At 41.7% G+C, this 22659-nt stretch overlaps 1 protein-coding gene across 8 annotated transcripts in view; it reads right to left on the bottom strand.

Annotated features, from left to right (window-relative positions):
* TLE4 (TLE family member 4, transcriptional corepressor) overlaps window positions 1–22659 on the bottom strand; it is a 148944-nt gene that overhangs the window by 74987 nt on the left and 51298 nt on the right. For 4 of the 8 annotated variants that reach the window (XM_055137781.1, XM_055137772.1, XM_055137798.1 and 1 more), the window contains exon 6: window positions 22537–22611. The exons of the other annotated variants lie outside the window; for them this stretch is intronic. In XM_055137781.1, the coding sequence (XP_054993756.1) occupies window positions 22537–22611 (75 nt within the window). The remainder of the gene's footprint in view (window positions 1–22536; window positions 22612–22659) is intronic. 8 annotated transcript variants of the gene reach the window in all.

A 22659-nucleotide genomic window follows, 5' to 3' on the forward strand; every position in this document is an offset into this window, starting at 1 on the left:
CCATTCTGCCAACATTCTGCTTAGGATGTATTGCTACCTAAAGTCTGAAGAACCTGACAGAGCCCCTTTCTTCAAGGGCACGTAGGGAGAAAAACAGTATTACATCTTTCATTGCCCCTAAAATAACATCTTGCACATAATTGGTACTTAATAAACACTTGTTAAATTTAATTGAAATGACCTTCTTTTGCCCTCTTCATCTACTGCCCTATAATATAGACTTATTTTGAAAAAACTATGATAATTTGCCATCTATTTCTTAGTTGTCCCCTCCTATACACTCCTACCCTCACACCACAGCTTTTATTCATTAACCCCCATAATTTGAGGTCCAAGCCCGATAAGCAGCATCATAAAACTGACCAGTCAGACAGCAATTATTTCAAGATTTCAGACATATCTGCAGCCACAGAGAAAAAAGTCCTTGCAGAAACTCACTTTCCTGTGGCTCAGAAACATCACAATCACTGTCGTGTCTTGCCTTTACAGGCACTGAACGTCTTCTTGACTTGTTCTTCTCTTGCTACATCAAGGGAAGAGCCTAAACCTTTTCCTGCTCTGGCACCACCCATCTTTAGAAAAAAATACTCCCACAGTTCGGTCTCCCACGCGCAATACCCCTACATCTTCTTGCCGGCATTTCTACAAAAAGCTACCTTAAAATGAAAATGTTAAACACAAATCTCTACGTAACTTCCACCGGTTCAAGTCCTTATAGATTTGTGCTTCTAGATTCATAAGCATTCAGCTTGTCAATTCTCTATTTGTATTGTGATGATTTCTATTTCTCCTGCCACCATATTAGCATGACTTATCACCCCATACCCTGATAACACCAAGTCTCCATCAGCTCCTTTCTGCTCCAATGAACAGATCCTGCAACACCACTGGTAATTTGATTTTGTAACTCTATCTCTTCTCGCCTTCTGGAGCCCCATTAGCTATTAAAGTTGCATTCGCTTGCCCCCAAGTCTCCTTTCACCTATTCTGCAATGGCTACCCAAGTATCTCTCATTTGCTCTGTCTGACCTGACCGCACTTTCCTTTCATTAGCAAGGATCCCTCATAAAGATACCACTATTCACCTGTTTTTAAGAAGTTGGGTTTTTTTGAGGGGCTGGGGTATAGTTGGTGTGCCACTCTCAGGATGCTCAGGGTCTATGACCTGGGGAGTTCTTGGAGATCATTTTCTGAGGTACTAAAGGTGACAGGGTGACATGTGATGACAGGAATGGAATTCAAGGCTCCTACAAAGCATGAACTCCAGTCCTTTGAGCATCTCTTTGACCTTCATTAGGGGGAAGGGGGTGTGGATTAGGCTGTGCTTAGGACTTACCTCTGATTCTTTGCTCAGAGATCACTCAAGGTGGAGTCTGGGGAGCTAATAGGGTGCTAGGAATCAAATCAACCGCTATACTATCTCTCTCTAATCTCTCTATTCATCTTTTTGTTATTTCCACCCCCTGGGGGGAAAGTTTGAGCCACACCTGAGGACGCACTAGGTCAGCAGCACTCAAGGAAAGGGTTTCCCTGCTGAACTCAAGCTCCAGTCCCTATACTCATCTTCGAATGGATACGATGACCCTGACCTTCCCAAGTGACTGGATGACTGGAGAGAAAAGATCAGTCTCAGACCCCTCTATACCCTGAGCAACTAATTCACTACTGGTTACATGACCATTTACATAAGACTTTAATTAAAAAAAAAATACTAAATGAAGAAGTCCTATCTATCTTTCCCAGACTTCCAAGCTGCCAACTTATAAACCACAGAGTCTATCAAAACTAAAACATTACAGTATACCTCCCCCTCCCCTTGCATGTGGCTGATTCCAGTCTGATCCCAGCACTGCACACAGCACCCAAGCACCACCAGGAATGACGCACACGGACTAAGCCAAGGGGAAGTCCTCAGGACCATAAAGTGTGGGTTTCCCTTTGCCCCACAAAAATGCTATACTGGGTTTTTATTAATAAAACAAACCACTTTATTTTTGGTCATTTTAAAGCTTCTCTTATTCCCCCACCCGATGGGACCGCAAGATGCTGCCTAGGAGCGGCCCTAGGCTACTTATTAGGCTCCTTAACGGCCATGATCCCAGAGACATACAAATGAATCTCAGAAGCGAGTGGCTCTTGGCAGAAATGCCTCCAGACTCTGCCTTCGACCACCTCAGATAGGAGCGGGTGCTGTCCCTCTGCCTGTTTCCGGCAGCCGCCATCTGCCAGAATTCATTGGAAAATGCAGGTATGGGTCAGCAGTGAGGACACACGCCAGGCCTCATGGGATAGGGGAGGAGCCGGTCCTTCTCGTCCCCTGCCCCGACAGGATCCTGAGATGCCGCCCATGAACAGCCCCCAGCAACTGTTTAAGCTCCCTAACAGCCATGATCCCAGAGACACAACCAAGCGGCTCTTGGTACAAATCTCTCCAGACCTAATTATTAACATTTTAGAATTCCAAGATGATATGCTATTCACAACCAGCAACAGAAAACAATTTGTCTAATGTTGCTTTTCCCGCAGTGTTGGGGAAAATTCCAAATAACAATGGTGGGACTGGTGTCAAAATACGGAATGAGATCAAAGTAGAGCGAGAGTAATGTGGAAATGTTCTGCCACACAGGCAGGGGCACAGGTGGGAGGGTGGGTACACTGGGGTTTTTGGTGGTGGAAAACGTGCACTGGTGAAGGGATGGGTGTTTGATCATTGTATGATCGAGACTCAAACATGAAAGCTTTGTAACTGTTCTCATGGTGATTCAATAAATAAATTAAAAATAAATAAAGCTTCTTTTATGTTTCTGAGACACTATCCTAAAAGTAATGTGCACATGAAATTATAATTGATAATAACGTTCGATTAGTCCATGATACAAACTATTAGAGATCCTTTAAAAACAGTCACAGGTAAAATGAACTTCAACTCTTCCTCCACTAAAAAAGTATTCATCAAATTTCAAATATTCAAGAATTCCCTATAAAAATAAATCTCTAACAAGTCTCTCTTTAACAGAGAACAACTAAGGTCCCCTCATTTCTTGAGCTTATCATTCAAGAAACTTTCTGAAGACAACATAACCTAAATGTTTCCTGATGGTCTTAATACAACGTATTTTCTGGTGGCCTTAAGGCTGTGATCTCCACTCCATTGTACTACAGAGCAATATACTGCAGAGCACTGTTACTTATTCTACAGTAACACTGATATAGGAAACCTTACATCACGTGGCCATGTATCACATGGTCTCATACATCACTGGCCCCCACTCTTTTTTCGGGGAGGGGAAGGCTGCTACCAAACAGTGTTCAGAAGGCCTAGGCCCCACCTAGTGAGTCCTGGCAGGCAATGCTACTGTTTCATAAAGGCCGGGGGAGGAGACACAGCCTGGGTGTTTCCAGGCCAAAGATGGGCCCTATCAGGGCCACCCTGCAGGTGCTGGGGTCTCCAGGGCTGTCTGTGGCGATGCTAATGTGACCACGTTATTCTGGAAACTGAACACAGGCCAAGATACATACTAAGCATGCACCTTACTGCTATTTATCTCCCAGTCTCCAAAGCTCTTTTAAAGAGAAAAGAGGAAAATATAATACCAAATAACTTTATTGACGATTAGTTATTAGTATTTAAGATGAATAACCACTCTAATTATAAATGACCTAAATTTTTTTAAATGTCACTTTAAAAGAAAAAAATAAGACTACCTAATTAAAGACAAAAGCATACACTGTGGTGCTCATTCACATTAAAAAAAATGAAAGCATTCCTGAAAATACCCAAGAAAGCTACAGATCTTAGATAATAATTATTCACTGAGATTCCTAGTCCATTACTATATTCAAGGGCTTTATTTCATTAGAACAAAACAAATACTCTTGTCTCAACTACAATACAATGTTTCCTTGATGGGCTATTAAAAGAATAAACATTGAAATGGAGTGAACTTTAAATCTTAGGCAAGTACTCCATTAAGATCATTAATTTAATTTTGAAAAATAGCCAGTAATTATTACTGAAATATACAACAATCAATGGTAGGCAAAGCATCAATTCTATTATTAACTTTTTATTGGAATTTCTGTAACAATTATTTCCTTGGTTTCCAGTTTTCAATGAAGGGGAGAAAAGTACCCATAAAGAATCAAATGCACAGAAAATATCTTTTGATAGGCTGCCTGTTAGCAAAAAGAGAAACTATTAATAATCAAAGAGCCCAACTGTCTGAACACCAGAGCCCGGTCAGCACAGCCAATGCCCAGGTTGGAGCTGGGAGAGGGAAAAGTCCCAAGTCCACACAAGTCTCCTGATTTCTATGGCCACTAGAAACCATGGAGAAGGTTTCTTGACTACCACCCCTCATATCCATTCTGCTATTAATGGTGAAAGAATCCTAAAGCCAACCAAAAGAAGAGCACTAACCTCAGTAGCAATGAGTACACTAACGTCATGTCTTGGCTTACCTATTTATCTTTTGGTTTCTGGGTGATGCCCACGACTGATGCTCAGGACTCACTCCTTGGAGGGCTTGGACTGACCATGTGGGCTGCCAGGGAGCAAACCTGAGTCAGCCGTGTGCAAGGCAAGAGCCCTACCTCTCTCTCTGGTTCATCTTGATTTACTTTTTAAAAATCAACCAAAAAGTGCAAAGTGAGTCTGCAAGGTGAGATGTCCCAGACAGAAAGCAGAAAAACTACCCAGGCAAGAGTGGGTAGTAAGGAAGAGTGGTAACAGGATAATACTCGTGACAATGTAAGTACCGTGGAGAGCAACAACACAGCAGACCACAGCACATTAATGAAGTTCCCTGGAGCTGGGGAGAGGCTCCTGAACCTGGCTGGACCCCTCTTCAGCACCACTTGCGGGAGCCCCAGCACTAAGTCGACCAGCCTATTGGCCAAGTGTCACTGGGAGTAGCCCCCAGACCGCCTGAGCACTGTTTTGGAGGCCACCCCTAATAGTTAAGTTTTCAGAAATGGAACTACCCAGGTAGGGCTGGGGGACCAATGAGGTGAGGTAGAGAGCAGAGGGGCTCCGAGGTCCTGATGGCCCCCAGATGGACCACCTCTCCTCACTACAGGGTCCCAGGCTGCTCAATGAACATCTGGGTCTTTGGCAACCAGGAAACAAATGAGCAAAGGCCCAAGACTTTCAAAGGGTATGAGAAAGGCTGCGAGGATGGGAAATGGGACAGCGGCACAGTGAACGTCACAGGCTGACGGTGAAGACGCACTCCTGAAGGCCACCACGGGGGGAGGCCAAGTACAGCCATCCTGGAAGGCATTCATGCAGGTGTGAGACAGGCCTTGAGGTCTGCTACACTGATATCCTAAGAAATACAAATTTAAATAAGAAAGAGATACTTGGTCTTCTTCCCCTGATTTTGGAATCGATGTGGGTAAAACTCAGATTTTGAGAGAACAAATAAGAAAGGAATTTTTGTTTCATTAGTGAGACAACTTTTAGAAAACACCTAAGGTCTCAGCTAGACTTGGAAAAAGTTACCTTGGGACTAGTGGGCTGGGCCTTTACCCTTAGACAACTGGAGAGAGAAGCAGAAAGCAGAGGAGACAGAGCCATCCAATCCAAGGGAATGATGACTTTAATCATCATCCTTATGTGATGAAGCCTCCAGAAAACTGAGACAGACACAATTTCCCAATTTAGGGGAAGAGGGATGTTCTGATTGCCTTCAATCCAACCCCTCCTCTCGACCTGTCCTACGCAAAGTTCCTTGGTTTCAAGATCCTGGTGAATGAATAATAAATGTAGCAGTAGGGAAAATATTGCTGAGTTCTGCAAGCCACATTAAAATATTAACCAAACCCAGCAAGGGTTAGAAGTTGGAATGCCTACCTATAACAAGTAGGTTAGAAGAAAAGGCTACAATCTGGGCTTGACACCAGAATAAGAATGCAAAATTACAGATCCACATGCTTACCAGATGGGATCTGAAGTTACTTCCTGGGAGACTGAGCAAGAAGTTGAGTGTTAAACACCAAGCTGGTGTCTGAGTATTGCTTGGTGGTGTAAGAATGCCCTCCTATTCCCAAACACTTACAGGCCAACGCCTGAACCCATGCTGTCCAATGTTGAACTATTTGCATGAAAAACTGAGGGTGAGCTCCCACCTTCCAATCCAGTGGTGGGCTTGCTGATCCACCCAAGATATGGCATTCTTCCAGTGGGCAAGAAAAGCAACCATTCATTCATGAGAACTGACTGTCTACAGACAGTCCCTAGGAGACCTCAGAACCAGAAACTGAGAGCACCTTCCAGAGAGCAAGGAGGCCAGAAAGCAGCAAGAAAGGAGACGCCATCTCCTGAGCAGGAGACACGGAACAGGAAAAACACCTATGGTGACCAAGAGTTGAGGAGGAAAATGGGAAGCAAAGGTAAAATGTAGAAGGATTCAAATGTTATAGAAATCAGATCATGGAACAAAGACCTGAAACTTTTACTTACAAATGAGAGATTTAATTTGTGGTTGGTTCATTTTGGCTTTTTTTTTTCAAAGTTGCACTTCTACTTTCTTTTTAAATGGCATATACTAGCTCACAATCATTTTTTGGCTTTGATATAGTACAAATAGCTTCTCTCTGTTTTTAGTTATTCTTCTTTTAAAAGTTACCTTTGGAAAAACAGATGTTCTGAGTCTTATTTGAGGAATATTATCAGGCTCTTTTCATATTGAGTTTTCTCAACATAGCTGAGACCCATGAATACTTTTCTACCTCAAAATTTAAAATGAAAATCCCAAAGACTCATTTATGGTGAGTTTTTAAATACATGTTATACAATCTGGGTTGACTTCTACATATAAGATAAGCTGATTTCATAATGGAAAGAAATCAAAAGCTGGGAATCACCCTCCCAGATTCTGGTAGATGGTTTCAGTATTTTTCTATGCATACATAACCAAAAGAGAATCACTATAGTTTTACTGTATATGTTAAGTTCCTCTGAGAGCTATAAAGTAGCCTAATCAGTTAAGGATTTGATTTCTTGCATAACTCCAGAGTTGGTTGGATTACCTGGCAATACTAATGCCAGGGTCAACATCTTTGCTTTTCTCAGGGGCTCTACTGCGGCCCCCGCGCCCGCCCTCCTTGCAAGATGGCAGTCCAAGCATTGACTTACTCCTATGCTGTTGGGTCAGAAGGAAGATAATTCTATCTGAGGAGTTTTTCTGTTAGGAGGAAAAGAATCTTCTCAAAATCTTACTGATCTGTGCGGCGTCAGTGCCGGCAGCTTAGAGACCGCTGTACGGAGTACGCGCCACAGCAAAGGGCAAACCCTACCTTCCAGACACAGCAATGAGCTGCTCGTGACGTCTACCTTTGCTCACGCAGCCCTCCCAGGCCTTCCGCCGAGGTAGCCAGAAGCAGCCTGAGCTTTCAATCCAAGCAGACAGCAGCTTCAACTGTTTTCCTCCCCTCAACAGTTTCTTCTCTCGGATATTAAGTTTTACAAAGCTCTGCCTACAATTGCTTTGGGTCGACACAGAAACACTCAAGGGAAATAGAGAGCCCAACACGACTGGCACCGAGCTTCGGGGCCACAGCTGTGCTGCCGCTGCTGCTCACAGAAGACAACCCGGGCCAAAAGAAATGGGCCAACAGTTCTGTGAATCTGACAAGGACAAAACCTTATGGGAAACAAAGGGCTGGCCTGCCACGGCAATGCCTTTTAAAACAAGTCATTAATGTGCTACCTTTAGTTTTTCTTGCTCGGTCCATATCAAAGGGGTGGGAAGGAGTTTCAACTCTTGGTTTCAGACCAGCCTCATTAGTCAAGTTTACAATGTATCTAAACCCCACGAAGCAGGTGTCACCCACAAGCAGGATGAAGAAGACTCTCTCAAAATGGGGAAGCCTAAGCAGGTAAGGACCAACTTATCACAGGGAAATAAAGCAGATTCAAAAGCAGGAAGGAACCGGCAAACCCCATGGGTTCTATCTGTCTCCGTGGCCTGGCAAGAGGCTGATGTGGCCATCTCCCCGGACCCTCCCAGTCCTCCTCCCTTCTCACCCAAGGCTGCCAACAGTCAGTTTCCACGGCATGCATCTGCTTTCACTGGGAAATTACTACACTGCAGTTTTTCCTGAGGCTCGGTTCTCTTTATTTGGTTTTGGCTTGGGGTCCACACCCAGTAGTGCTCAGAGCTTACTTCCTGGCTCTGCACCCAGGGGTCACTTCTGGGGAAGCTCAGGGAACTCTATGAGCTGCTGAGGCCTGAACCTGGGCTGGCTGTGTGCAAGGCAAGTGCCCTGCCCATGTTACTATCTCTCTGGTCCCTTGGCTCCTAACGTTATACAAATGTGATCTGTCAACCTACAATAGACCACATTCCACAACCCCACCAACCAAAAGGCAGTGAAGAGGTCAAGCCAGGTTTAGCTTGGGTCACTGTGACCCAGAACTTCAAAGAATGCAAGACTGAAGATAAAGCAAAAGAAGAAAAATTCTTGAGGAGTATTTACTTGCCCTCATGTTCTTCTAATACAACCCTATGAAGGCAGCTGCTGGCTGTAATCAGTTCCTCTTAATATAAAAAAAATATCCCAAAGGATCACTGTCATTGTTAGTTAAATCTTAAATGTTTAATGAGACTGGAGAGAGTACAGCGGGCAAGGTGCTTCCCTTGCATGCCTCTGACCTGTTTGATACATGGAACCTAGATGGTCCCCAGAGCATCACCAGGAGTGATCTGTGAACACAGAGCCAGGAGTAAGCTCTGAGCACCACGGGTTTGTGGCTCAATACCTACTCCCCCCACCCAAATTTTAAAAAAAAGTTTAAGGTAGCTAACTGATTTTCCCTAATGCCCATGGGGCAACCAACAAACTAGATTGTTTACACCTAGCAGTATCTGGGTTACCTCCCTATCTCCTGGACACATCAGAAATAAAGTTATCAGTGAGAAACCCAATTCCCAGGTTTTTGAACAATTAGACAGAGTTCCTTAAAACTAGACAGACAACTGCTTCCCACTGACATACATTCAGCCTAATAGTTTACCACTTAGTAGCATGATTTTGAACTGTTTAGCTTGGAAGACAGGCTTAAAGACCGTGTGTGCTGTGAGACCTTGTCGGAATGAATCTAAGACTAAATTTTCTTCCACAGAAAATGTACCTAGTTCTCCCTTAGACCACCGCAGCAGCCACCCCCATCTCGCAAACACTTGAAGGATGATGGTTTGAAACACCCACATGGAAATGTATTTGTAACTTCCGACACTCAGGGAAGAGTAGAACCTCACAGGAAAAAAAGGTTACAATCAAGAGTACAAAACTGACATACAAACCGTATCATTCAACAATTGAGACTAACCAATTAGCATGTGCATCAGGCACACCCAATTTCCATTTCTCTCCTTAAGCTCTGAACATTAAACAGAGGGCAATCCTATTAGTGAACCTTTAGGATAAAGAGACTATTGATCCAAGCATAAGAGAGAATAAAATGAAGTGGAGAACAAGTAAGGGACAGTACAATAAAATGGTTAAATGTGTGTGCTCTGAAGTTGCTAAGTTTGGACCCCAGTTCTGCCATTTCCTCCTATCCTGTGTGGCTCTCAAAAAACTACTTATCCTTTCAAAGCCTTGGTTTCAGTATTTGCAAAATTGGAACAAAATACTACCCTCACTTAAGACTCAAGTGAAAAAATCAAACAAAATAATGCATGCAAATGCTTAACAGGGACTTAACAACAACAACAAAAAGCAAGTAGCACTGTCGCACTGTCCACACTGTCCTCCGGTTGCTCATGGATTTGGTTGAGCGGCATCAGTAACGTCTTCATTGTGAGACTTGTTGTTAACTGTTTTTGGCATATCAAATACGTCACGGGTAGCTTGCCAGGCTCTGCCGTGCAGGCGGGATCCTCTCGATAGCTTGATGGGGTTTCTGAGGGGGCGGAGGAATCAAACCCGGGTCGGCTGCATGCAAGGCAAAGGGCCTACCCGCTGTGCTATTGCTCCAGTCCAACAAAAAAGCAAATGCTAAATAATTTGCCACTTTTTGTTGACTGATAAAGCTAAGAAAAGACTAAAACATAAATGGCTCTTATGTTTGAAAATTAAGATCTCATAGCAACCAAAATGAGGCAACTTCCCAAACCAGAGATTATTAAACTAGATATTATGTTGGTGGTTATAAGCTACAAAGCTGCATTCTACAGGTAAGAAAAATAATACATAAAATTTCTAAGAAAGGATCATAAGTGACATCCAGGATTAAGTATTTCTACTAGAAAATGCTTCTTTTCGATTTTGGCTCAAAACTGAGAACTGGGAGAGAACTCCCGATGAGAAAATAGTTCTAATGTGGTATTTTATTTAACTATTTTTTTTTTTAATCGAGGCACCCAAATTTACAAAAGTTTATTGCTGATTTCTGGTGTACAATTTTCCAACATCAATCCCAACACGGGTGTCAACTTCCATCCACTAGTGTCCCAGCTTCCCTCCACCTCACCCACCTGGCTCCTTGACAGGCACATTTCCAACTGTGGTTGTTGTAGTTGGAATCTTGTGCTTTGGATTTGTTGGTTCTGTGGTTCAGTTCTCAGATACACTGACGGTGTTGAGATGTGCCATATCTATATATCTGAAATATTTACTGAAAATGTACATATTAAACACTGTAAATGACTGCATGTGATTAAACACAGGACTAAGTACTTGTTAGGTATTTAGTGAAAATGATGAGATATACACTATGGCTACAAAACTGAGTAAGATCTCACCTCCTAGTCAAGAGGAAATAAAGTCAATGAATGACTATTTGCAGGCTGATGGATCAGAGGCATTAAAGTGAGTGAAGGATGCACTTAAGTCTACTGGACAAAGTCCTTTCTCAGGGAAATATCACATGACCTGAGGCTTTACAGTGAATACGAGAAAGACCAAGCAAAGGCACTGCGGCCGGATCTTCTAGAAGAGTTTCCCAGCTGTGACCCCTTCCACCTTGTCTCCTTCTTGTGTGCTGCACCACCCCATTCCCCGTCCCACCAGCTAGCCCCCTAGTCTCATGCTGTGCTCCCCCAACCAAAAACTAGAGTGGAAGCAGGTGGAGACTGAAAAGGGGTTTCCCTTGAAAGAACTGCCTGGGGGTCTAAGTTTTTCTACTGGGTGTGGAATCTCTCTTCTCTCACACTGCCTCAAGAACATCAACAATGAGAAACTGAGTCCCAGAAAGCTCTGAGGAGAGGGCAAGTAAAAAAAAAAAGCACATTTTATGACTTCATCTTTTCTAACAACTGCATAGTATTCCATTGTGTAGATGTAACTAGTTTCTTTAACCAGTCATCTGTTACTGGGCACTCGGGTTGTTTCTGGATTCTGGCTACTGTGAACAGTGCTGTAGTAAACACATAAGAGCAGATGTCATTTCTACTGTGCTTTTTTCATCCCTGAGATATATTCTCAGAAGTGATATTGCTGGATCATATGGAAGGTCAATTTCTAGCTCTTTGAGGAATGCTCATATTGTTTTCCAAAAAGCCTGGACCAGTCGGCATTCCTATCAACAATGAAGGAGAGCAGCATGCTAAGTGAAAAGAGTCAGAAAGAGAGGACAGACAGAGAATGACTACACTCATGTGTGGAATATAAAATGAGACTAACACCCAAGGACAGTAGAAACAGGTTTGGAAGCCTGCCTCATGTGCTGGAGAAAATGGGAGTTGGGATGGTGAAGAGACCAATAATTCAATGATGGTTGAAGGGATCGCTGGGGATGGGAGATGTGTGCTGAAAGTAGATAAAGGACCAAACAAGATGGCCTCTCATTATCTGTATTGCAAACCACAATGCCCAAAAGTAGAGTTAGAGTAAAAAGTAAGGTGCCTGCCACAGAGGCAGGGGGTGGGGGTGGCGGGAGGAATACTGGGAATACTGGTGGTGGAAAATGGGCACTGGTGGAGGGATGGGTGTTTGATCATGGTATGACTGAAAGTCAATCATCAAAGCTTTGTAACTGTATCCACTGGTGATTCAATAAAAGAATTTAAAAAAAAAAAAAAGCACAACGCGAAAGGGCTGGACATGAGAAATATTGATAAGGAAAAGCTACAGAAATAAAACAATCTCATTTAATTAAGAACTAGATTCCCTTTTACTGAAATAAAACAGACCAGAAATGGGCCCATAGATACATAGTCTATTTTTGACACGGGTACAGAAGTCATTCAATAGAGGATAAAAGTCTTTTAAAGGAATAATTTAGTCAGATGTCCATCTGAAATAATGAAAGTCGGTCTACATATCACACCATAAACAAATATCAATTCAAACTGCTTTATGGGCTAAGCATAAAATTTTTAGGATGTCACCAAGGAGAAATCTTCATGGTCGTGGAATACAAAGTATACTGAAAAGTAATACCAAAAATAAACTGCATAAGGGGGGGAGAGGGGATAACTTATAGTTTTTCATGTTAAGAACTTCTGCTTTTAAAAATACATTAAAAATTAAAGATTTTTATTAATTAAATTTAATTAATTTTTATTAATTAAAATATTTGCAAGATTCATATCTAGTATATATATGTGTATATATGTATACATATACATATACATATATATATATATACATAGAGAGAGAGAGAGAGAGAGAGAGAGAGAGAGTGTGTCTCTTGCCTGAATGCCTGGCTGTCTTCCCCAGGGCCCCTCGGAGGGGATGGGCTCCAGCTTCCCTCCCCATGCTGAGCAGAGCTCCTGGCAGCCGAAGACCACCGGAACCTAGCTACAGCCATGCTGGAGACCCCTCTCCACATGTTCGGACAGGCCTCAAGCATGAAGGTACAGGCAGAGGAACCCAGGTGTGTGTAATCCCATCAACGGCCAACATCCAGAGACTTAAAAGCAAGCTCTCAGCCTGCTTTAGCCTGCTTCTCCCTTTGGGAGAAACTGGCAATCTTCTGAGAGTTTCCTGCCCACATGGGACAGCCTTGCAAGCTTCCCATGGTGTATTCATATGCAAAATCCAGTAACAAGATGGATCTCATTCCCCTGACCCTGAAGAGCCCCCAGTGCAACATCATTAGGAGGACTGAGTTGAGATGGACTTCTAGGATCTCAGGGAAAGGACAAAATGAGATGTTACTGAGCCCGCCCGAGAAATTGGTGATTAACGGGATTTCGTGATTCGTGATCTAGAATATCACAAAATGCAATCATAAAAAAATTAACTGTCTCCTCCCCCCCCAAAAAAATTGAGGCAATATTTAAGCAGACACTCATCAAAAAAGGCGTAAGGCTAGCAAGTAAAAACATTGAAACAATAACATCATTTGCTGTTCTGGAACTGCAAGAAACTCAATGAGTACTGAATATACATACAGAAATCACTGAAAAATGTCAAAGCTACAGAATTCCAAGCGCTGGTGAGGGGCCAGAGAGATATCGTAGGGCTTGAGATGCTTGTCATGCACACAGCCAAGATACAGGTTTGATCCCCGGTTCCGCAGACGGTCCTTTGGCACTGCCAAATGAACCCTGACCACAGACCCAAGAGTAAGCCTTGAGAACTGCCTCGGGCAGTCCTAATACCAACAAGTTCTGGAGAAGATCTGGAGCAAAAACTTTCTCCTGCATATCATGAGACACCCAATAATGCATTTGCTTTGGAAGTAGTCCATTAGTTTCTCAGAAAATTAAAATACAAACAGCCATTTATGTCAGCAATGTTATTTCTAGGTACTGACCCAAAAGAAATGACAACTTATTATTTACGTACAAAAAATTTGGAAGTGAAAGTTATTGCCACTAGCTTTGTAGAGGTGCTGGGTCACCAAAAGAAGACATTAAGCCAACTTCACTACCCAAACAAACCTAATTCCATACAAAGGAATATCATAGAATATCTCTGATGGAGACAAGAATTCTGACCTATACGTCTCCAAAGCTCCGCCACGACAACAAACAGCTCCAGAGTATGCAGATCTCTGTTCAACACCTTCTTAAAGAAAAGCTCATTTCATGAGAGAAAAAAACATTATTGGCAGTTCCCAAGGACTGAGGCAGGGAAAAAGAAATGAGTACAAGAAACAAAGAAATTTGTGGGGACAAAGCAGGAAAAAGAAAAATATTCTGTGCCCTGGTAACAGCAGTTACAGAATAGGAGTTATTCAAAACTCAAAGAACTCAAACTACACACTAGAGAAAAAAAAAACTGCTAATTGCAAATTATACCACACTGATGATAATTTCTAAAGGATACAGAACACTGACAAAGAATGTTTATTGTTTGATACCTAACTCCAAATATAAGCAAATAACAAAATTCTAAATGCATGTATGGCCTCTTATTTAATGTATTCTTTACAGTTATTCTTAGAAATCAGAGTTGCATAGAAATTAAAACATGTTAATTAAAAGTTGATTATGTACAGTAAATTATAAAACCAGAAAGTCTGAACTGCCAAGTTCTTAATAAGATGACTTAAATGTAATTTAAAGATCATTTAGAGTACATTTTAGATAACACAGTAAAAATATGCCCCTTCTAATAAGATCTTGTAAAAGAAACTCAAATTTACTTGAGAGACTACATGAAAGAGTGAACTGAATCAATAATTCATATCACTGCTTAAAATGTTCTAAGCCTTCTACAAAGGTCCTTACGTCTGGACACATAGGATCACAGATGCATTCTAAGATATGATTCCCAAGCTGATTTCCTGGGAAGGTTTGAGGATGACAAACATAACAATCTTTAAAATGGAAAGGCCAGGGGAAAAAGAACAACGGTTAAGTATGCATGCAGTGTTGCTTGCCTTGCATGAAGCTGCCCAACTAGGGGTAATGCCCTGGTCCCAAGCACTACCAGGTGTCACTCCTAGAGCAGAGTCAAGAATAGAGCCCCAGGGAAGGGAGGAAGGCAGGTAGGCAGGTCGGATGGACAGACGGACAAAAATTTAGTCTATGTCTTTCCACTTTAGGTACCCATTTAGGGTAAGCATGGTCCTTCCACCATCAGCTAACTAGATGCTGGTGATACAGCTTGCAGGAATACTGCTGAGTGGAAGTCTTCAGAGATTGATGCGCAAATAGAGAAAACTGGGGGTGTGGGGGCATGTACAATGTATATGCTCTCCTCAGTTTCACTTGGATCCCTACACAGGCGGAGCTGCCCTGGTGTGAAAGAAATGCATATTCTCTGACTGGGAACCTCTACTTTCCGCTGCTTCTTCCCAATGGAAACTCAATCCCCACATGCTTTAAGTGATGCTGGAGGTACCCACACAGACACATCCCGCAGGTGCTTTGACAGTGTACACTGTGCTCAACACCACCTTGAGGTATAAATACGCATGGATCAGGGAGGGCAGGAAGGAGAAAGCGCTCTGCCCTCAGCAGAAAGAAAAACAGTAGCACTTCAGGTAGCAACAATGAAAAGAAATGAGCTTCTAGAAATTTCTTTCAGGGAAGCTCGGTAATAGAAATTAAGAGAGTAAACCCCTCAAGCACAAATCAGAAGCTGTTCTTCAGCTAGTTTTTTCAGGGAGTTCTGAAGTAGAGATAGTTAAAAAAAATTACTTAAATATATGAGTCATTGTTATGAAAGAAGGGAAAGTACTGCCTCTGAAAACCTCATCAAATTGTGGCACAAAGATTAAAATGAATACATCACTCAATAATGAACAGCAAATGAACCAGTTTAAAAAAAGAAAAAGCGAGGGGCAGAAATACCAAGCTAAGATACAGAGGTATGTGTGCTGAGGATATGAAACTGCTTTGAGTTAATGTGCAATCATTGCTCTATCATATTTGTGAGAGGAGGTGAGCAAAGCTCTGTAACTGCAGAAAGACAGTCTCTTCCTTCCTACCGCTATTCCAGGGAGCCGTGTAAATCAGCAGCCAGGGGCAAGCATATTTTACAAGGCCTTTAAGCTCCAGGCAAACTATTTTGGAAAGACAGTAGTAAAGCTACAATATAATCTCTTATGAAGTAAAAATGCATTTTACTTCTTATTTCTAAGTATATTCCATATTATGTACATTTAGAAAATACTAGTAGTGAATCAAGCATGAGAGGAATAAAGTGAAGCTCACTTGTAGGTTTGCTGAAGTATTTTTTACAATGAAACTAAAAACACAACTCAGTTGTTAAAATACTTTATACAGAAAACTCTTATCAAAAAGCAAACCAGGATTCTATACTGGCATAGTAGAAAAACAGCCCATCGTGGAGCCAGATGGATCGCACAGCTGGTAAGATGCTTGCCTTGCACATGGTCACCTGGGTTTGATCCCCAGTACCCAATAATGTTCCTGAGCCCCACCAGGAGTGGCCCAAAAAGCAAAACAAAACAAACAAAATGAAAACCCCACCACAAAATCTACATCAGACAACCCCTTTGAAACACATTCATGATGGAACTGCAAGTTCTGTTAACACACTTTAGAAAAAGCCACCAATGGTACATGTCTGGAGTCCACACGTTCAAGAGCTTAAGTTCTCCATGTCAAACCCCGAGTGCCTTCCTCCTTCCAGAAATGGGAGATACAGGACCAGCTTTTTTTTTTTTTTCTTTTTGGGTCATACCCAGCGATGCACAGGGGTTACTCCTGGCTCTGCACTCAGGAATTACTCCTGGCTGTGCTTGGGGGACCATATGGGATGCCAGGAATCGAACTTGGGTCGGCTGCATGCAAGCCAAATGCCCTACCCACTGTGCTATCACTCCAGCCCCGGAGTGGGAGATACAGGACCGGTTTCCACAATATTGTCAAAACTGGTCCCTGAACAGGAGAGTGTGCTCAGGAAAGGAAGGAGGAGAGGATTTCTAGGCTGGTCACTAGCCCAGCCACCTGAGGCCCCAACACTGATGCCCTTTGTGCAGTAATGAAGAACATGTCTTCATATTGTCTTCCCAAAAGGCAGAGGGGTGTATTCTTGGGAGTTTTCCTTCAAGTCGAAGATGCCCCATGGGAGACTAAACTAACTACTTCGCCTTTCCCAGCTACAGATGGATGCACCGAGATGGGTGAGTTCTTCACAAGAAATGAAGCAAGGAGATGGGCAGCTTCAGTGTGTCTGAGGGGAGATGCTGTCAAGACTGAAAACACAAAGCGATGGCAATGGCAATAAATGAAAGTAAGGTGGAGCAAGAACAACTCAGCTGCTTTCACAGCAAGATCATCTGCAGCCCCACTCACACACCAAAGTATAAAGGCACAGTATGAAGGCAAAACTAGCAATGTCTTTGGAAAGCACTTTATTAGCAACCAAGGACGAGATCAAAGTATGGCCCCTGAATACCACATATAACTTTGTTAAAAACGTGAAGTTGTGGGTCAGTGAGATAGCGCAGTGGATAAGGCACTTGCCCTGTATGCAACCAACCCTGGATTTGATCCCTGATACCCTATATGATCCCCAAGTCCCACCAGAAGTGATCCCTGAGCACAGAACCAGGAATAAGCCCTGAGTACCACCAGGTGTGGCACCAAAATCAAACAACAGTAACAACAAAAAGTGATGTGTGTATCCAATTTTATTTGCAGTTTTATAGTACTGGATGCTGTGATGTAGAGGGGGGAAAGAGACCCGATTTAAATGCACACAAAAACATCCTTGTTTTATATTTGTATCTTAGGTCTGTTAAATGGCTGATTAGTTACTAAAGACAGGCAGCATGTCCAAGGTTGCCTCAGTAGTGTATGGTCAGGAGTAAGAATCCCAGTGCCACCCACATGAGTCAAGGATGGTCCCCAGCACCTCCACAAAGCATGCGATCTGTGGAACACATCATGGAAGAGCACTGGGGTGAAAGACACATGAGCACCACAGCCAGGAGGGCCTTGACCCAAACTGTCAAAAAGCAAGGCACTCAGGAGTGCAGCCCATGGGGAGTACCATACCAAGCACCCAAGTACCACCGAGTACCAGCCGAGTGTCATCTGGTCATCACAACAAAGGAAAAAGCAAGGAGAAGTCAATCTTTAAAAACTGCGGTTTAAAAAAAATTACATATTAAAATGCATATATAAATACACACATTATTTAAAGACAAGAAAAAATGAGCAAAATGGCACATCTAAGTGCCTCTGAAACTGGAAGGCAGTTTTGAACCCTGCAATGCATGAAGAAGGACATCTATTTTTAAACTACCACGCTTACTACGACAACCTCAGCTGGAAGGCCAAGGTGGGTAAGTTAATAGACAAGAGACAAGGAGAAAGGGAGAAAGGGGTAGGGAGGTGAGGCAGAGAAAGGACGAGAAAGAAAAGGTGGTGAAGGAGTAAATAGGGAGAGAGGGCGAGGGGGAGACAAATAAAGAAAGAGAACACATAAAATTTAAGGGACAATAAAACAAAATGCTAAGAGGAAGGGAGAGACCCTGAGGGTATTGTCTTTCTTTTTTTAAACTAAGTCAAACACATAGGATGGTAAAGGCAAAGTCATTTAAATCATTTCCTTAGTAATACAAGTAATATTTAAATAGATTTAATAGTGCTGCTCCAAACCAATGAATTATGGGTTTAAAACCTATTAAAATGTAATGTTTTTTTCCTGAGCTGAGAGGAGAGAGATTTAAATCCACTGAATTTTAATATTTCAGCTTGAGCTGCAGGAGGTAGAGAAAGTCCAAATGAACTATTCCATCAGCACCATTCAAGCATGAACATTTTAATCAGTTTTACTTCCTTGGAGTTCTCTAACACAGTTTACGCTGTCATTCTGAAAGCACTTAACACAGAGAGTGTGAAAAACCACCAAGGCTTGTTATTGCCTTCACAATTGATGGCAAATAATTTTGCAGACTTCCTATCATTAAAATGTCACTGCTAAAAATTGAAGTTCAGCATTTCTTGTGCTAAACTGCATTTTCCTGTAACACCATGGCATACCTGTTCTTAAGAATTTTTAAGGGGGTGTGCTTTTATAGAAATATGCATGTTTCTATCATTTGTCCCTTCAAGAGTTATATTTAAAAGGGGGGGGGGAACTGAAGGAACAGAAAAAGTAAGAAATGTTTGGTTTTGACAGGTAAAACATTTTCTTTTTCGATGTTTGTATTAACAAAACTTTATCTACTAATGGTAGTAGTGTCTTTGGTAAATTTCTTATAAGGTTCCAATCCAGTCTCCTTTATTAAGCAGAACCACATTCACACAGCATGTGCTGATTATATAGTGTAATGGATTCAAAAAGCATTTTATAAGATAGTCAGATGACTCAATTTAATAATACAGGAAATGAAAACATCATTTCTAATTAGATCATATTACTGATTTAATACTACAATCTGTGTTGTTCCAACAGTGTGATCTCACAGAGATTCTAATTTAAAAACACAGTGGCTAGAAGAACACATGACAAGACCAAACTAGAAACATAACATTCCCTCAGCCCATTTGGGGAGCTTCAAATAAGCTTCAAGGAAATGTGAAAATACAAACGATTCAAAACAAACACAAAATATTAACTATAGAAAACATGGAAATTTTCCTGGCTTTTCCCTTATAAATAAAAGATAAATGATATTTAACTTATTTCAATCTATCAAAGTTTTAAACTGAACATGACCTGTGAAAGAAATCATTATAACTATGTTTCATTCCATTAAACACAACTAGCTTATTGTCAAGAGAACACGCCACCGCTCCAGGTTTCAGGCTCACTTCAGCACATTGCATTTAAACTGCATGGATCACTGGCTTGGCTCATTTACCAATGAAAGTAGAATAATATTGCAGAGTTAAAAAGGTGCTTCATCAGATTTCATTAAATTTGGGAACATTTCTGCCAATCTGGACGGTATGCATACATACAAAACAGATACAGAGGGAGTGATAAATAAATGAAGGGTTGAGGCAGACTGAGTCTCTCCTGCAGAATACCGTCATGGCTACATTCTAAAGATCAAATAACAAAAATCTAAAATAGACCCCTGATCACTTCTGGAAGCAGGTCAAAATACAACTATCTCACCACCACATCCGTATACAAAGGGACACATAAGAGCAGGTGTATTCAAATCCACCATGTCACAACTGGGAAAACTATTGGCCTTCAGGCACCACCAGGACTGAAACAAAGAGCCAGAACAAAAGAGAGTAAGTGAAAAACAGCAAGTGAATTTGCAACTGGCCTCTTTCTTTCTCAATGGGTTTGTTTACCAATTTCTGCAATCTATTTTTCAAAATAGATTATGTGATTTGTGACACCATGCTCTGCTCAGATACATATAACTGCTAATTCTTTCTTTCTTCTTTGCTTTCTGGGTCACACCTGGCGATGCTCAGGGGTTACTCCTGGCTCTGCACTCAGGAATTACTCATGGCGGTGCTCAGGGGACCATATGGGATGCTGTGACTCAAACCCGGGTTGGCCGCATGCAAGGCAAACGCCCTACCTGCTGTGCTATCACTCCAGTCCCAATAATTGCTAGTTCTCACCAGATCCAACTTCAGCACAGGCTTCTCTGAATTTTCTGAATTCTTCAAGTTTTATAGGTCACAAAATTAATTTAGCTTTAATAATTGGATCCATGTATATGTATGTATATATGTATACATACATACATATATACACACACACTGCCTGTCAGTGACTTAACTATGGTGCAATAAATCATCCTTCCCCTGGGAAAAGACAATCTGCTAGTCCATTCAAAACAAAGTGTGTAGAAAATGAAATAGATACAAAACTGGGTTAAAAATATTCTTGATAACATAAAGGGAACTTGTTCTGATTTGTATCTTTCCTGGCATATTAACACAACACCCAACATAAAACGGATGTGTTTTTTACTTAATCTTTTCATTGTACAGGCAGTAACAAATAAGACTTGGAAAAGATACAGAAAAACATTATGTTCTCCCAAAAAAGGCTCCGGACAATCAGGCATGAGGCAGAACGGAGGGCCAGCTGTATCCTAGAAGCTCATGCAGACACAATAAGTAAGCACCAAGCCAGAAGTAAGCCTCCAAGTTTTCCAGTTCCCGCAGTCCTCATCCCACCCCATCTCTCCGCCTGAACACAGCAGAGGTGTAGTGGAGGAGAAAGGAGGATTCAGGGACCAAAGCCTGACCCGGTGGGAATGCAACACAAACCCCCGTGCATCGGGTATACAGGTAAGCCTAATTTGGAACGATTCTGGAACAAAACCCAACCATTCTCAATACTCTAAGATCATAATGCCTAAAATAAAATTTGGAGGAAAAACTTAAGGCTTTCTCAACTTTTAATAAATTATTAATTAATGCACTGCTGTTTCTGGAGCTTCAGGAAAAAATAATTATGAAATAAATGCATTCACATCTTTTATCTCCCCCTCTCAGAGTGTGGAAAATGAATGACAAGATAGTCTATATAAAAGACTCCTTCAGGGTCAGCCTCTTCCCTTCTGAGGAAACAAAGGTGAGTCTTTTCCATGTATCCTGTCATCTAATCGACTATACTTTTTCTTTTTTTCCTTGTGGTCAAGGGTCCCCAACTCGAGCTCTAAAGAGCCCAGTGAAAAGTAATGTTCCATCAGACCACTGCTCCACCTCTGTAGGTGTCCCCCTGGAGGAGTCAGATTCCCTAGAAAGACAGGCAGGACTGAAGAAAGAGCTTCACTTCACATTGATTATCCTGCGACCCTTATCCACATCTTCACTCAGAAATTTGAATTTTAATGAAAGTAAATGGAATAATTAGCATATCAAAGTGTGTTTGATATACCAAAAGGGGGGAAAAGAGAAAAGATTTTTGTGTGCACAAAAGAAAGTATTTGGGAGGGGGAAGCAGAAAGAAGAAAAAGTGTAGTTGTAGTGTCTTCATTAGAATGGCGGAGAGAACTGCCTCTAACAGCTGCATAACTAGAGATGTGAGAATTGTGCTCTTTTGAGCAGATTTCCTGCCTTTACTATTTCCAAGTTTTAGCACCTCATTTTATTATTTGCTACCTTAACCTGAGAGAACAAACTTTAAATGGAGTTGGGAGTGACTCCCAAATTTCTAAATTCCAACAAGATTGCTAATGCAACATTAATTTACTACTATCACGAGGAAGGATTTTCTTACTGGGCCACTGATTTTTCAAAAAGATACAGTTCATCAGCTATTTCTACTGCAATTGGACACTAGCCCTTAAGAATCACTCATAACCAGGGAAGAAGAACACCAGGGAGATGCAAAATCGTACATTTTATTTCACTAAAAAAGACATTAAGATACTATGTGATCATTTGAAGAAAGATAAAAGAAATGAGGTCATTTTAACATAGGACAATCTATCTTTTTTTCTAGCACAGAGTAGTAACAGGCTGATTGCAAATGAAAGAAACATTATGAAAGGGTCTATCCAGAATCGCTGAGGGAATTTTCAGGAACGTGTCAATCTGAATTGGTGGAAACCTGATTCCAAGGCTCTGAGGTAGCCACCAAATTGCACCTGAGACAAGAAAAGTGCTTCATTTCACTCTGTGGTTCTCTACTGCTTTTGTCCCTTCAACAAAATAAAGATTAAAAAGCCAGAGCGAGAGAACTGATGACAAACACTAAGACCAGAGCTAAAACGGAAAGGCCACGTACCCCAATGATGGCGTTCAGTTCTGCCATGGTCACCTGCTTGGCCCGTTCCACAGCCTGCACCACTTGTTGCTGGTGCTATAAATGAAGATCAGAAACAGAATACAATTATTTGTTTTCTAGTCA

Source organism: Sorex araneus, chromosome 1 (genome assembly GCF_027595985.1).
Source record: "Sorex araneus isolate mSorAra2 chromosome 1, mSorAra2.pri, whole genome shotgun sequence".
NCBI classification, from domain to species: Eukaryota; Metazoa; Chordata; class Mammalia; order Eulipotyphla; family Soricidae; genus Sorex; species Sorex araneus.